The 17,097-nt window shown below is 36.7% G+C and overlaps 1 protein-coding gene across 7 annotated transcripts in view; it reads right to left on the bottom strand.

Annotated features, from left to right (window-relative positions):
- The window catches only part of LOC149065635 (putative protein kinase C delta type homolog), an 83,225-nt gene that overhangs the window by 55,881 nt on the left and 10,247 nt on the right, over positions 1–17,097 (bottom strand). For 4 of the 7 annotated variants that reach the window (XM_089253959.1, XM_089253957.1, XM_089253962.1 and 1 more), the window contains exons 2-8: positions 13,996–14,162; positions 13,204–13,278; positions 8,859–8,977; positions 7,333–7,393; positions 6,439–6,592; positions 5,359–5,390; positions 5,172–5,257 (exon numbers count right to left, since the gene is read on the bottom strand). In XM_089253959.1, the coding sequence (XP_089110085.1) occupies positions 5,172–5,257; positions 5,359–5,390; positions 6,439–6,592; positions 7,333–7,393; positions 8,859–8,977; positions 13,204–13,278; positions 13,996–14,137 (669 nt within the window). In that variant the 5' untranslated portion in view covers positions 14,138–14,162. The remainder of the gene's footprint in view (positions 1–5,171; positions 5,258–5,358; positions 5,391–6,438; positions 6,593–7,332; positions 7,394–8,858; positions 8,978–13,203; positions 13,279–13,995; positions 14,163–17,097) is intronic. The other 3 variants (XM_089253961.1, XM_089253960.1, XM_089253963.1) reach the window with 1 other exon arrangement.

Genomic DNA, 17,097 nt, shown 5'->3' with positions numbered 1-17,097 from the left:
AAAAAAAACAATTTCCTTTTAAGAGCTGACTATGCTGCCACCACACCGAGAAAAAATATATAAATGTACTTATCTTGGAGGAGAGAGCACGGGGTTTTCTCATACTCCCACACGCACGTAAGAGTGCGTGACCTACCTTTACATTTCACGCAAGCATTCGAGAGGGATTTGGAGTTAGGGTTTGCATCAGAAAACATTTCTGCAGAAAATAAAAGTTACAATATAACTATCTTGTTACGAAATTCAGCGTCGGGCACCCCTCCTGCAATCTCAACCGACGAAAATATGAAAGAATAATTTCAAGAGTCGCGTTCGTTTTGTTGCGTTCGACTAGTATGCAATGTCGCCAATACGCTATTATCCACACGTGAGGAGCTTCATAGAAATATTCGTGTTCAACTTTCTGGATACCAAGTCTCCTATCAGTCGCCAGACTTTAGTATCCCCGTGTGAAGAGGCCCTTTTAGACACAAACAACTAAACCATGGTATAACTGCCTGGAAAAAATCTTGCGATTCCACATTAACGCCGAGCACATAATGAGGCGACCAAGAGGTACGGGAGTGTATAATAGAGATTAGCGACGAAAACAGTTGTATTATTTTACACAGCACGTACACGAGAAGTATATATACTTGGTATCCTATTACCAAGTTACATAAAAATATCTTCATCAGAATGGGCGCTACATACGTCTGAGTAGTGTCAGTTTATTTTCAACCACCCTGTACTTTCCAAATATTTAACTATCTTCTTTGTAATTCAAACTATAGTAAGAAAATAATTTGGATCGCAAACTTCAAGGTAAAAAATGCAAACAAAACATTTTAACAAATCAGCGAAATCCCAGCTACACATGCTCGGTGATAAAGATTTGTTGACGTAAATACAAGGCCACAACGCCAAAATACCCAACGAGATGGCTGAGAAAAGGATTCCCATAACAAATATGGATGTCATTTCAAAAATACAGCGACCCAATTAAAAATGTAATTATAAAAATTAAAACCTATATATACATAAACTATTATACAATGCCCATAAAACATTTATGGTTGTGTTATATAAGTATGGATTGCTTCTCGATTTACCTCAACATGTTTATCGTATTTTTTTTAAACGTGTCAGTTATGTTAGAATTGACTACCTCCGGGGGTAAGCTATTACATTATTTACCACCCCCATTAGAGGAAAAATTCGCTCCGACACCACAATCTAGAATTGTCATAATTCATGGTCCACCCTATGTATCCCGTTGAAAATTTTGAGCACTTCGATCATATTCCCCCGAGAACTGTGTTCGACACAATCTTGGGACATCTACCAGCAAATTTAAAGCATAAAACGGAAAGAATATGACCACCTTATGTGCAAAGGCAATTCTGAATTTTATCTTCAAACTGGCTGCAGTATGATGAACGTTTAATGTTTACACAGGCAATATGACGAAATATATCTAACTAGATGCCTTTTATTTGGTTAATTCCGAGATACATCGCTTCTTCGAAGCCCTCTCATTTCGGCAATGCCGAGCCAACACCATCTATAGCAGGCCTCCACACGAAGCTCCTGACGTCACTGAAGGTCATCTCACCTATAGTGATTAGATATAGCAAGCCGACGCATGCTCCAGATTTTCCCTTTTTTGTAGTATATCCAATGGCTATAGGTGAGATGACCTTCAGTGACGTCAAGAGCTTCGTGTGGAGACCGCCTGCTATAGATGGTGTTGGCGGAGCCTAAATACCGTTGTAAGTTTTCTTGTCTTGATCCATCACCTCCTAGAGATAGAAGGCCTCTGCACTGTTTGCCATAAACGTCATTCAGACTACCTAGCAAGTTTGCCACATTTTGAAACACAGCATCCTATTTAGTTTAGTCTTATTTTGGCGTAGAATCTTCCTGATTGGCTCACAAATACCGCGTAGTGATTGGATGTGGGGCATAGAAATCGCCAATTCTGAACCCGATCATTTCTTTTCCTCACAAAGATGATACTGAGGGAATTTTTTTTCCCTGAATATTTCGAGGGAAAATGGACTGCTTACTGACGTCACAAGCTGAGTGCGGAGGCCTATCTTTAGGAGGTTCTGCTTGATCCCGTCAGTTTAATTGCCAGTGGGCGGAGTCGGCTTTTGCTCAGCGTTTCAAAATACAGGGTGATCAGCGAATAAGCCCTTATTTCAAAATTAAATATCTCTACAACAAAGATCAATAGAATTATGCGGTAAACGGTACGTTTATTAGCAAAACTGTAAGAATGTTGTACAGGAATTTTGAAAATTTAGTTTGTTTTTTTTAATTTTTTAAAGTTTAAAAAAAAACTGGAGATTTTGGGGTTCCGAAAATCCTCATTTGTGTGAAGAGAAACCACTGCATTCACCTAAAGTTACTGCATGGGCTGCGGTATGCACCAGAGGCATTATCGGCCTCTTCTTCGTGCGAGAAACGACTACTACTGAACGTTACGTTACAATTTTGGAACAATTTGTCAGCACACATGGCGCATACCGCAGCCCATGCAGTAACTTTAGGCGAATGCAGTGGTTTCTCTTCACACAAATGAGGATTTTCGGAACCCCAAAATCTCCAGTTTTTTTTTTTTTTTTTAAATTTTAAAAAATTAAAAAAAAACAACTAAATTTTCGAAATTTCTGCACAACATTCTTACAGTTTTGCTAATAAACGTACCGTTTACCGCATAATTCTATTGATCTTTGTGGTAGAGATATTTAATTTTGAAATAAAAGCTTATTCGCTGATCACCCTGTAGAAAGACACTGTTTTTTCATTCCCTTCGGGATAGTATAAGAATATACGTACAGTATTAGTAATAAAAAAAAGAGAGGAGTATTTCTCCTCTTTGTGTTTCTTATTATTCTCGGTGTTGTGCAGCACTTGTCAGCTGCACAAAAAAGGGAAAAAATGCGCTTGGAAAAGGTGTCATTTTGCAGAATTTTAAATTTTAATAAGCGTAGTCACCACAAACATGGCGACTTTTACTTTGCGTCAAACAATAGCAGCTTTCGCGGCGTCAATTCAAGATGACCGACAACGAACACATGCAATTACATGGATCAATCCAATATGCAGTAATATGCGATTTTCAATAGAAATATGGCGGGTAATGCAGAAAACTACGAAAAAGTTGCACAAAAAAATTTAACAAAATGTTGTTAATTACGGTTGATAAAGGGTAGCCAAAAATAGAAAATATCAATGAGGGTGACAGGGTTAGAAAATTTTTCCGAATAGAAAAAGTTGCCACGTTGGCGCTTACCACGCTAACGGAAAATTAACCGTTAACAATTTAAGCGGTTTTTAAAATTTTCCTGATACGCATTATAACTGCCACATCGGAAATAAAAGCGTGTTAAGAACCAGAGATATTTCGGGAGGGGGCGAAATAAAACAGATCAAGTTCGACGAGACATTTCGGGATTGCCGCTGTAAGGGTTAAGGTTTCGAAATATCTTTCATTGCTGAGAGAATAGCAATTTTTTTCTCAAGTGAAAAGATTTCATTTTTAAGTGGTACTCTGAGATGGTACTTCAATTTTAACTTCTTGAAGTTTCATCTGCCTGTACATATTATGTTTGCCTATGCAGAGATTTAAACCCAGACTCCGCCGAACTGAAAATTAGTGCGTTGACGTGACAATCAGCTGATTAATACTTTTAGACCAGAAAATATTCCTCAAAACTCTTATGATGTACGTATATTCAGTGAGATGTGTTTGGTTTGCACTCGTGTGAGAAATGTCAATCCTTGTGCCAACGGTAGCTTCAAGAAAATGTATCTAATAAAATTTCTGACGCGGTCGTAACGGCTAAAATTGAACGCAGGTAATGGAGTCAGGAACATGGACAACATGCTCTGATTATCCACACTCTAACTACTATTTCCTTCTTTTATTTCGGTTACAACTTTTTTCACGGTTTTGTACACCAGCTAGGGCCACAACTAGATTCTTTATCATCCGAAGCAAGCGCGTATTTGTGTGCCCGTGTAATGTAGAAGGAGCAGTTGTAGGGTTAATTCAGTGCCCCCTACCAGTACAGCGCCCGGGGCATCAGATTCGCTTATCCTCCTCCTTCCCCCCCCCCCCTTGATAAGAACCCGATTGATACACATTCGGGAAAAAGTAAAGAATAAAGTGATATGATCTCCGGGTTGAGTTATTATATCCGATTACTTCTCCGACAAGAGACCAGTACAGCTACAACTGCCAGAGTGGCGTGGTGGTAAGATGCTCGTCTACCACCGTGAGGTTGTCGTCAGGTCCCACGTTCGAACCGGGGGAAGAATACAAATAAGATATTTTCCCTAACGAGCTTGAGGCGATCATCGATAGATGGTGCCTTCATTACCAACCCAACTCGTTAACAGCAATAAATTGCGATATGACCGAAGTTGGTGTTTAGTGAAGTAGTACAGCTACAACTGTATAGTTTTCCTGTTGACAAAAAATATAAGTACAAATTCCGATTTCTTATGAATTTGTCTAAACAAAGCCTGTGTTTCGTAGGAGAAAAAAATCTTGGCATCAACTCAAAAACATGGAACCTGAAGTATGTGGTATGGGAATATGTTTGGTAGTTCAACGATGTTCCTGTTCAACGATGCATAATACGTCTTTGAAAACAGACAGCCGACACAAATCCTTCTTAACGCTTGAAACGATATACTGCATTTCCATGCCATGCACGTTGAATTGTGTTATTTTACCATTGACACCCAGAAAGAAGAATGGAACATGTAAGAGCATTTCTTATGGCACAGACTCAGCTAAGCAATTTTCAGTTCCAAGTTTTTTTTCTCTGGGATGATGCCACGGACAGTGCGACTATTAAAATATTGTTTCGGTCTTTATTGGGTTGGTTGTGCCAAAATGTTAACAACGAAGCACTTTGATGTCGACTGGGAAAAAAAGAAAATACTCGCATTAGCAGTGACACCTGCTAAATACGAATTTTCGTTTTGCATTCAAGGTCATTTTAGTCTGACAGTCGGTATTGGCTAACTAATTAAAATCTATTTATTAGACGAAAAAAAAATTGAAAGGTAATTAAGACCTGTCAACTCAATCCATCCTTCTATGAAGAGACTGTTTTGGCGACGAAGTCCTGAGTTAAGTAATAAGTATTGCACGCAAATATCAAAATACTCACCAAAGTTGCGTGTGATTCAAGAGACGATCCTGGACATTTCGCCAAAAATTTTCCATGACACCTCTTATGAACAGCTACTTCACAAGCTATAAAACCACACAAACAATTTATTTATGTTTAAAAATTTCAATTTTTTTTCAAATTTAAAATTTTTATAAAATCAGTTTTGATATCAAAAGGCACTCACATTGGCACTGGTAGCCTTGCTTGCCGAAACCCCTGGCAATTTGAAAAAATATACATAAAAAATAGGAAATATGTTTAAATACAGGGTATTCTTTTAATGGACCGACAAACTCAGAGGGTTGTTAGTAGGCATCAAGAGGAACAAAAATTGCAATGGAACATGGTGTCGCAAACCACGTTGGGAGGGTGAAAATCGCAAAAAAAACGCGTGCAGGCTCCGAGTCCAGAAGAGACGAAAGGTGGATGCCAGTTGATCGATGAATGCGTTCGCTCACCATATCTGAAGTAAGCAGCGTCGCGAAACGCATGCACTGGGGCAGGATCAAGCGCTGCGGCAGACATCAAAAGCATACCTGGTATGTTCGACAGCGCGTGCGCGTTCGGGAATCGTTTTTACGTCGTTGTAGACTGTGCAATGACGTCAGCGGCCGCCACTTCCAACTACTCTGGTAATAATCAAATAAATCTTTTTATAGTTATTGTAGTTCCAGCACAACGTCGAAACCTGCATGCGTTTTTCGTGATTTTCACCCTCTTAACGTTGTTTGAGACACCATGTTCCATTGCAGTTTTTGTTCCTGATGTCTAACAACCCTCCGAGTTTGTCGGTCCATTAACAGAACACCCTGTATATACAGCATTTTCTTTGGCAGAGATTACAAAGATTTCACTATAAAAGTATTAAAAATTTCTTATTTATGCATATTTTATAAAATTTTAAAAATGCAACGAATAAGCGTATCGGTTACATTCGAATAAAATTCTGGAAAATAATTTTTATAAAGCTTTAGTAGTGTAATCCCGGCATTGGGCTGGGATAACTCTGCCTAATGTCACTTGCTTCATTTTTTTTCAAAAGTTTAGCAATTCTAGATTGCATTTCTGGACTTAGAATTACTGAAAAAGTGACTTACAACCCTAACCCATCTAAATATTGGATGAAGAGGCTAACTTAATAAAAGAAACTTTGAAAAAGTACGTCCTTTATAAAAGTAGATATTACACTACTTTTTGGCAAAAGTATTTTATAACAGAACTCTTATAATGTAATCCCAGCCTTATAAACTAGAAATAAACTCACCATAAAAATTCCTTACAAAATGCACAGAACGTAGGTTGCCGGAAAAACTTAGCTATGAACTGATGGCCCTTAACTTCGTGAATCTTTTGATGTTTTATGGCACCTCTACGTCGTCTTAAACCTTGATTTGCATAAGATAATGATGGACTAGAACCTTGAAATGAAATACAATCACAAAAACAGAATTATTTTATTTAAAGACTTTCTCAATCTTCATAAGCAAATTAATTTATTTTGATAATCCATAAAACCGTACTCCTTCGATAGTTATCGAAGGACGAAAATCATTCTTCCACAGTCGTTTTAGGTGCATCACACATTTAATGCAGCAGGGTCACATCTCAAATGTTCTAAATATTCATGTAATTTGTCTAGAGTACTCAGTTTTAGTTAAAAAAAAATCTAAGCTGCAGCCTTACTGCATATTTGCGGTAGCCCAGGTCGATAAGATACTCACCTAAAGTATCAAAGGATGTTTAGAGGTGTCGCGAGTTCGATACTCGGTTTGTCCTTGTCAGAAAGTTTCCTGACACAGTGGAACAACAGAAACGGTGACATGACCAGAGAAAAAGATGCTACACCGCAGGATGTCCCACATCAAGGGGTTAGCGCACCAACCTCTCGATGAGTATATAAAAAAACCTGCCGTTCGGAATCGGCAATAAATTGTAGGTTCGTCTAATTAGCCCTCGTGTGCAGAAAATGACCGTGGTGCGACGAAAATGATTAATGCATATTTGCGAAGTGATGCATCGCAAAGTTTTATCTAAATTAAATTACATGGCTGATAATGCGGATACTCAGAGCATCACGGATTATAAGATGTGGCCCTGCTGAGTAACACGTATATTAAATATTCGGCAGAAAATTCGACAATCATAACTACATAATTACCTTCTTTATTCACAATCCTTTCGACTTGAATTTTTAGGCGTCCATTTGGCTTGAAACTAACCTACATCGGTAGCGGATTTTTTTTCATTAATAAATATCAATCACGATTACAAACTTTATGATGAAAATTAATAACTCCAACACAAGTCTATGTTCAAATGAACTTATTAATCAAACTCAGTTATAACGATATCGAAGATTCGGAAATTTTGTCGTTACAACCAAGATTTGTTTTCAAGACCTTACAAGCAGTGCCGTCTTAAGGCACGGCCCGGGGGCCTCACAAAATTGTGATCTGGTTGCGATTTTCGAAAATTTACATGGTAGGGCCTCAGAAAAATCATTTGGCCCGGGGGCCCAGGATGCTCTTAAGACGGCCCTGCTTACAAGTATAATCAGATGCAATCAAACACTATATATCGTCGGCGTTCAAGCAAAAGTCACCAAGTTCAGTTTGAGATTTTGTCAATTTAAACTTTTGAGTCTTTATGAAAAATAGTAAAAATCATTTTAAAGATTTCTGACTTAATGGCTTTTGCCTGAACGCCGACGATACACAGTTGAAATTTCATTAAATTGTAGGTCCGTCTAATTAGCCCTCGTGTAACCTCGATTAGGGTGACCATAATTTACCGACGGAAATCGGTATCAAACACAAGGGGGAGGGGTATTCATCAATTGTCAGCGAAATTGCTCATTATCGCTTATAAACAGCCTTGGTACTGATAAAGTGCAACATGAAGTCTGCAGCGAATGAAAATGCATTCGCGAGCTTAGAAGAAAAAAAATGCCATTTTTTTTAATCTAAAAGTCGGAAAGAGCAAAATTACGAGAATGTCCCGTTTACGGGTCATATCAATGAGCAATTTAAAGCTTCGATCACGTAATAAATCATTTTTTTTCATCGTTAGGTCTCAATAAAATAACATTCAGGGAATGTGATATATCAGCTGTAATTCTTGGAATTTAAGAAAATGCCATAGAAACGGAAGAAAAAGCAACAAAAAACTGTCGTTATATCCGAGGTCGGATTGCATTTTCATCGTCGTTATAGCAATGTTTATTAACACTATTTCTTATGGAAATCAGTTGTGATTACGAATTATTGACATATCCAAGGTGTCGTTATAACAACGTTTAGCTGTATTTCATTTTCGTCGTAATTTAGTACTGTACTTAGGTCATTATGTACTCGGACCTCCTAATTAAAGACTGTTCAAGGCAGATTCGACGAATCAGCTACCTCATTATCCGTAGCCAGAGATTTGAACCAAGATGTTGAAATGGAAAACTAATTCAATAAATTAATTAGCATTTATTGACTTACACTATAAAAGTTTGATAGATCTTATATGCAAAACTTGAAAAAAACCAATAATCCAATTGGTTACATTCGCTCGAATGTAATCTATACGTTTATTGGTTGAATTTTTCAGGTTTTATATAAAAGGTTTTTCTAGTTTTCTAAAGCTTTTATGCTTTTTAATGCCGGTCTAAGAAGAAAAAATGAAAAATAAGTCACTCACCCATGCAATTCTGGGTTTGTTATCCGGGCATATGGTTGTTATATTTCCAGCAGTCAACGTCACTGAAACTAACGAATGTCCTGGCTTTTGAAAAATATCCAAAATGATCGGCGAATCTACTAGATTTGAAAAAAGAATTTCAAGTTAAATTCAAAACTATTACAGCCAAATTATTCATGAAAATAATAAAAAATGATAGGAATCGCGAATATAAAATATCTCAAACTTTTACGGGGCACCCGAAAGTATAGTCCTCCGACCACGAGATGAATTTTCGCTGCGTCATGTCACGTCGGATGATTTTATTCAATTTTTTTTTGGTAAAACGATTGCACATACAGAAAAGTTCATCAGTGACTGAGCTTTCACGATTGGCATGTCCTTCTAGGATAAAATAGAACCGTTTGACGTGACATGACGTGCCGTAGCCAAATCTCATCTCGTGGTAGGACGACTATAACGGGGCGTTATAGATCAAGTGTGCTCAACCTTTAGGAGAGTGCGAGCCACTTCATTGTTTTGTAAACGTATCGTGGGCCACTTAAGTGATCTGTAAAGCGTACCGAGAATCACTTCGGCGATATGTATGTGTCACTAAAATGATCTGGAACTGTGCCGCGAGCCACTCAAGTGCTCTATTTAAGTGCCCTGTGGCACAGTTCCAATATGCAGATAGGCCGCGGGCACAAGTGATCTGAGAATGAGCTGCTGACCACTTAAATGATGCAGGAACTGCACCGCGATCACTCATGTGATATGTAAATGCACCGTTTAGTTCATTTTTACAAAATTAGGTATGTGGTCGCAGGCCATGTGTTGAACATGTATGTTCTATCTAGAGATGGAGACTGCTGAACTTACTATTTACAATAATTTTAAGTGTCCGGTAGACAACAGTTCATTGTAACTGTGCGTTCGACGGTACATTTCATAATTTGTCCAGTTTGACTCAAAATTATTACATGATAAACAATACGTAAATTTTATACTTGTAACTTGATAAATTTTTGAATTTGATGTATTTTAAAGAATTTGTAGTGTTCTAAATGACATCTTTTAATTAAGTGATGGCTTATGATTAAAATAAGGTGAAAACCTTTCTTACTTTGTGTCCCGTGAAAAAATGGACGGCCTTGAAGGTGACCACCAAATAGAGGACGCATGATTGTCACCGATTTTAGGCACAGAACTGCCTGTACTGTATTTAGAGATCCGGGGATGACAGGACTGTAGCCCGGAATCTTATTTTTTTTTTACATTAGGAATTTACTATTCAGGGACCGACCAGTGAAAAATTCTGGCTAAAGACAGCCAAAGATTACAGCCTAGGGCCCTGGATCCAGTGGCCTTGGTTGTAATCTTATCGCCTTCAAACTTGCGACAATTGCTTACATTTGAAAAAAAGCTAAATGTTTCAATTTAGTATCAATTCAGTATTTGAAATACGATTAAGGATAATGAATTGAAAGACGTCTGCAGGGCTAAACGGACCAGCTAGGAAAAAAACTTGGAATTCGGCTTTAAGTTTGCGTTCTAGGTCGGCTATATCGTACAGTAACGAGTCGAAAAAGACTTATTCGTGTCCAAAGTTGCGGTCGTGTTAAGAGGACATAGCTAGCCTTAAATTTTTATTTTCTTGCAAGATTTCATTTTCTAGCCGAGCTTTCCCAACATATCCACAGAGGAAGAATCGTTATATATAGCCCTCAATCCTCAGAAATAGATTTTTCCGGATGTGGTCGCTTTTATTTTTTAAAGGGTAGTCTCGAATTAAAACGTTTGGCCGAATAACGGCGTTACATTTTTGCGGAAAATGTTTTTTGGCAAAATAAAAAATTCTTCCCTAACTCAAGGATAACTTCAACATTTCGATGGTGGTGCCTCTGGAATAACACCAATGGTGGCATCTGATCTGCGAGATCCACGCCCAAAAATCGATCATATAATGAGAAGTGCATATCATATCGATCAGGAAAGGATACAGTACCTGATGTATTAATATAAAACACCAACTAATAATACGCGGGGAGAGGACTCCACCATCCCTAACCTTTGGAGAGAATAAAGTTCGAGCATGGATCTCTCAAATACAGCGCCATCATGAAAATGTTAATTGTATCTCCTCTAAAGTTTGAAAAAAAGCAGACCGTCGGCCGAACATTTCAATTCTTTATTTTTAGGATGATTATTTGAGGCATTCTTCGGTGGTTTTAATCTAGAGCCCCATAGAATATGGGTATAAAGATGGCTTCATTCCGATCCTCACAAGTAGTCGATGGGAGAAAATATCTTAATATATTTTCAAAAGATTTTGAAAAAAAATTTCTTTTCGGAAAAATATGAAAGAAAAATTCCAAAAACATCCAATGTTCAAAACTCCAATCCGAAAACATCGAAAATATTCGATGTTCCAAAAAAAAAAAAAATTCAGGAGATATCAAAGAATTTGCAAGTAGAAAAAAAGGGGAGGGGAAGGGTGGAGACGTTCAAAATGTCTGTGCTTAGAAATATTCACATCACAATTCTGTCTTAGGTCGGTATTACACTCTATAAAAGTTTGATAAAAGTCCTATTATAAAACTTGAAAAATGCAGCCAATAAGGTCAACGGTTGCATTTTCTAGAATGTAACCAATAACCTTATTGGTTAGATTTTTCAAGTTTTATAAAATGGATTTTATCAAACTTTTATAGAGTAATACCGGCCTTAGGCTGAGATCACACTATAAAATTTTCATAAAAGTTCATTTATAAAACTTGAAAAATGCAACCAATAAAGTGAACGGATACATTCTAGAAAATGCAACCGTTGACCTTATTGGCTGCATTTTTCAAGTTTTATAATATGACTTTTATCAAAATTTTACAGTAATACCGGCTTATAATAATGTGCATGAAAAACAAAGTTTGGTGAAGGTTGTCCTTGTTAGAGACCAAAGCAATATACTCAACTTCAATTTAACTATTCTTAAAAATAAAATAAAAAACAATTAAAATTTATTTTTAATTTCACTTTAGGCGTCTCTCATTGAAATTAAAATAATTTTTATAGCGATTATATATAACTTCTTAGTTTAATAATCGAAGAGGGTGAAACAGGTATGAAATTCTATCTACTCTTAATGCTAACTGAAATGGTACTCTCATAACAGAATTTTCAATATACTAGTGCAGCGTTTTTCAACCTGGTCTGTGACCACCTCTAGTTAAATTGCATTTCACGAAAAACATTTACACCTGGTGATCATACTTCATTAAGCAAAAATACTGAAAATTGGAATCTTGATTATGGCAAAATACAGGACACATCGCCAATTGAAAGGATCACGTCACTCTCCGCTATACGTTACGAAGGTTTTTAACAACTGGCTGTTGCGAAGATGAATTTTGGAAAGAGAAAATTCAACTGCCTTTGCGGGGAATCGAACCCACGTCCTTTCACTTTCCGGCTGAACGCACTAAACTACATAGGCAACGAATCTCTCAATCTTTCCTTGGAGCTCGTGTGCACTGAAAGGTGCAAGTGAAATGACGTGGGTTCGATTCCCCGCAAAGGCAGTTAAATTTTCTCTTTCATCTTCGCAACAGTCAGTTGTTAAAAACCTTCATACATAGGCAACGTTTTTGTGACAATTGGCGAAGTCAGCAAAATCCCCACCTATTACTAAATTCTCTGAAAAATCACCAATGAGAGGTAGACAAGGAGCTACTTGATATCGTGATGAATTGCAGTTCCCAGAAAAAGGTGAAAAAATGACAAAGTCAAAATCCACCGTAGTTTCAAAGTTATGAAAATTATCTACATTCATAATGTCAGTAAAGATAGATTAAAATGAGCTCTGTTGAAAAAACGAAGTTCATCGGTATGGTTAAGAACCTTTGCTATACTAAATCGAACCCCGATACAACGAATCAGATAAGACCCAACATTTTCATTCGGAAAATCGTTACATTAACACCAAGCATTACGACTTTAAAAAAAATCGTCGTATCAAGGAATTCGTTAAATTAGGAGTTTGTTATATCGGGAGGCTGCTGTATATAATCTCTTACATTTTCATTTATCAAACAAGATTAGAAACAAACTTGGAATTTTTTTTACTCAATTTCTAATTACGTTATTTTATATGTACAGTATATAACCATACATTTCGTACTACACTGGAGAATTATCCTGTTGGGGAATTGTACTCAGAAAATGTTTCAGATGATGAATTGCTGTCAGTGAATATCCATAAACGTCAAGATAGGTAAAGGGTGCTGGCTGATTATTTCTCCCAAGTTACCACGCTGGATAGTTTGAAAATCGCTGAACTAGATAAGTAAAGATGTTAAATATAACTTGCCATCTTCCATTAGCACATCAAACCATGTATTCCATTCATGATAGCGACCAGGTTGATCAAGAATAGACGAGTTTTCTGCAAAAATAAAAGAATTCTAAAATGAGAATTGTTATTTTATATGCATAGTTATTATTGATATGTTCTGATTCATCATGGTCGAGGCGAAACCGCTGAAGCTATAAACACGAAATTTGGTCAGTAGTTTTATTTCATGATATAAAGACTAGCTAAAAAGGGGTTTTTTGAAATTCGATCCCTAGGGGGGGGGGGTCAAAGGTTGTATAGAGAGATCACACCGAGCCGAAACCACCGAAGTGAAAAATACAAAATTAAAAAGTGACCAAATTTTATAATGTAAATACGCACTGAAAGGGGTTTCAAAATTAAACTTCTAGGGGGGGAGGGTTTCAAAGGTTACATGGAGTAATCATCGCTGAAGCTATAAATATGAAATTTAGTCAGTTTTATTTTTCGATGTGAAGACTGGCTAAGGAGAAACTTTTCAAATTTAAACCTCTAAGGGGGTCCATAAGGCGGTTTAAAGGTTATATGGTGCTATCATGGCGCCGAGCTGAAACTGTTGCAGCTATGAATATGGAATGTGGTCTCAGTATTATATTTTATAATGTAGACATCCAACTGAGACAAGATTTCTGAAAATTCAACCCCAAAAGGATCGTGATAGTTTCAAATGGTGTATTGGGGAAATCATCGCCGAGTAATTTTCAGATTACCAAATCCGCGCGAGTGAAGCCACGTCTATTTTTTATATAAATTAAAAATAATTCTTACCAGCATCAGGCGTGTTATTCGATCTAACTGAGCAAAAAAGATTCGACGTGTTGATAGAAGAATTTGGAATGATATCTTTGCCGAATTCAATTTCCAAAAGCTTCATCCGTAACCATCCAATGAGAGGAATGTGGAAAGTCATATTCAGAAAATTTAGACCAATATATCTGAAAATTGAAAAAACTCAAGTAATGATTCGATACATAATTAAAATCACGCGCGTTTTTCAAATCACTGCAAATATTGAAATTTAACTAACGGTCCCGATATCCGTTATAGAAAAAAAAATCAGAAATTGTGAGATATACATAGAATAATTGATCAGCATTTTTAAATTTTCATTTTGTAACAGCTTAGTCAAATTTTGTAGAATTCATTGTCTGAAATTGTTCACAAAATTCATATCACCCCTTAACCTTTTATGGTCTAGGATAATATCGCCCCCTGGTGGGCGATGGAAAGGTCCAAGGGGGCGATAGAAGCCACGGGTATCACATAGGATCCTATGGGTTCGCTTGAGTTGGGGGGCGATGAGAGAAAAATTTCGGAAAACTATGGTCTAGTGCTATGGTTCTTAACCTTTTTCTGCTATGGATGACATTTTTTTCTTTGTAATCCTGGCTATGCACGGATTCAAATGGTGGATTATCATCTCTCCCAGGAGTCAAATTATATTGTAAAAAACGGTTTGTGTAAAATACGGGACGATCCAACGAACCTGCACGATAAATCGACCTTCCTAACATATCAACCGTTGCTCTTGCGGCCCTCCTTACTTAGCTGGAAGTAACAGCTTACGCATGAAAATCATAGTCCCAGATCCCATATAGTGCAGTCCCCCCTCCATTATAGGCATGAAGACCCGGATCATGTCCACATAGACCCAAGAACTAAGATGTCCCTGGTTCTATGGACGGATCTGATGGATTATGAAAGTATTAATATTTTTCAACCATGTTTTTCACTTTTAAAGCTTTTCTCTTCACAGCTCTCTATCAACTCCCTTCACCACCTGTCGTGGGTGACCTTTCTTCTGATTTTCTCCCGTGGCCCCCTAGAATATCCCAGGACCGCAAGGGGGACCATATGGCCCCAGGTTGAGAACCACTGGTCTAGTGCAATGTTCCCAAAGGGGGCGATAGAAGCCACGGGTACAACATAGGATCCTATGGGTTCGCTTGAGTTTGGGGCGATGAGACAAATTTCTGAAGAGGACGATGGAACAAAAAGTTTGGGAAACTATGGTCTAGTCACTAGTGTATATTTGAATATACATGGTCAAAATACCCATTACACCGATTTCTTCTCGCAATTTTTTTTTTTTTGTTATTTCAATGAAAAATACGGCTACATGAATATAATACTTTTTTAATCTAGGAAAGAGTCGATTCATTGTCATTTTGTGAGAGCTGCTGTAATTTTACGTGCTCACAGAATCGCATCAAATTGAGCAAATCGAAATGAAATTCAAGGAAACTACTTATTCAACTTTTTTTGTGTCTCAAGATTTTATCCGTTTATAAATAACAGTAAAATAAAGGCAAACTGTATATTTTACCCATAATTAACAATTTCGGCTAATTAAAAAATTCACCAATTATACAATGTAACAAGAAAAAACTTTTTGTTTTTGGGTTAAAAATAATTCTGTGTTTGCTCGGTCTGAATAATCGTGAAAATGATGATTCTCCTCCTCAAGCTTTTTTTGTGGTGAGGAGATTGGTAAATGACCAATTCACAAATATCTTTGTCTCATTAGTAGACTAGAATATTGAAAATGACAAAAAAACTTTTCTCAGATATACTCTAAAACTTATATTTTTAAAATTAAGTCTCGTATCTGGACGTTTAACAGAAAAAATTTACGTTAAAATTAAATTATCAATTTAAAAAATGAGGGAACTTTTTCCATCTTTATTCCCACATACACTTCATCTTCACGTTTTAGCTCTCAATTGCCATGATTTTTTCGACACGCTCTTCCTTATATAGAGATGCTCCTAGTCAAAAATTCTTTGGTGAATGTGCTCTTTTGGGTAAGCACCCATGCTTTCTTTGAATTTTTCGAGATGAGCGTGGAAGATGCGATGTGTCATTTGGAGAAACAAAGGAAATTCCATTTTTGTATAGAGCTTTGTTTTTCCACAGGCTTAAAATGGTTTTTGGTCCAGCGATTGCCTAGAATAGGTTAAGCATGTGAACAGAGATATCCCAAGCATCTCTATCGGTCTGACCTTTTTTTTTTTTGGGAAGTTCTTTGTATTCCACATTATTTACTGCAGTCATAGTATTCCACATGCTTTGAAAAAATTCCAAAAAAGCACCTTCAACAAAAAATTCGACTTGAAGCATCTGTACAAGGAACAGCATATCGAAAATATAATGGCCATTATTTTTGGGAGCTAAAACGTGAAGACGAAGTGTTTATGGAAATGAAGACGGAAAAGTCCTATCATGTTTTAAACTTAAAATTCTTATCATTTAATTATTTCAACTCTAATTCTATTTTCTGTGAAACATCCAGATACGGAACTTGTATTCTAAAAATTATTCACAGTTTTTAAAATTATTAGTGTGAAAAGTTCTCGTCATTTCCAATATTCTAGTCAACCAATGAGCCTTTTCATGCTAAATGACCAATTTTCACAAATATGTCCTCACCACAAAAACAAAGTTTAAAGCATAAAATTGCCGTACTGTCTTTTTTCAGTCGTAAGCCATTGGAGAAATGTGGTCTGCTAACCAAGGACAAAAATCATTTTATACAGTAGTGTTATATTTGTGTGTTAATGTCTTGTTTTAATTAAAAATATGCTAACACCCATTTACATCCGTTTCTGTAAAAAAAATTCAATGCGTTTTTAAAGGGGTGGTTGATAATCTGAACAATTTTTTGGAAAAAACTTATTGTAAATTAGAAATCGGATCTATAATTACACTACTAAAAACACACTACAACTACATTACATTACTTACTACATTACACACTAAAAATGCATGTTCCCAAGGAAATTTGAACGGTTATAGGGTATAATGGGGCTGCCGATATTAAACTTGGTGTTTGTTTTGCCGAATTAGCTCGTTTTTCAAATAATGCACACT

The sequence above is a fragment of the Pholcus phalangioides genome, unplaced genomic scaffold (genome assembly GCF_987345545.1).
Source record: "Pholcus phalangioides strain wild (caught in Gottingen) unplaced genomic scaffold, Ppha-v1.0 ptg000039l_1, whole genome shotgun sequence".
In the NCBI taxonomy this organism is placed as follows: Eukaryota; Metazoa; Arthropoda; class Arachnida; order Araneae; family Pholcidae; genus Pholcus; species Pholcus phalangioides.
Note: the sequence above shows the minus strand (reverse complement) of the source record. Positions and strands in the feature narration are given on the sequence as shown.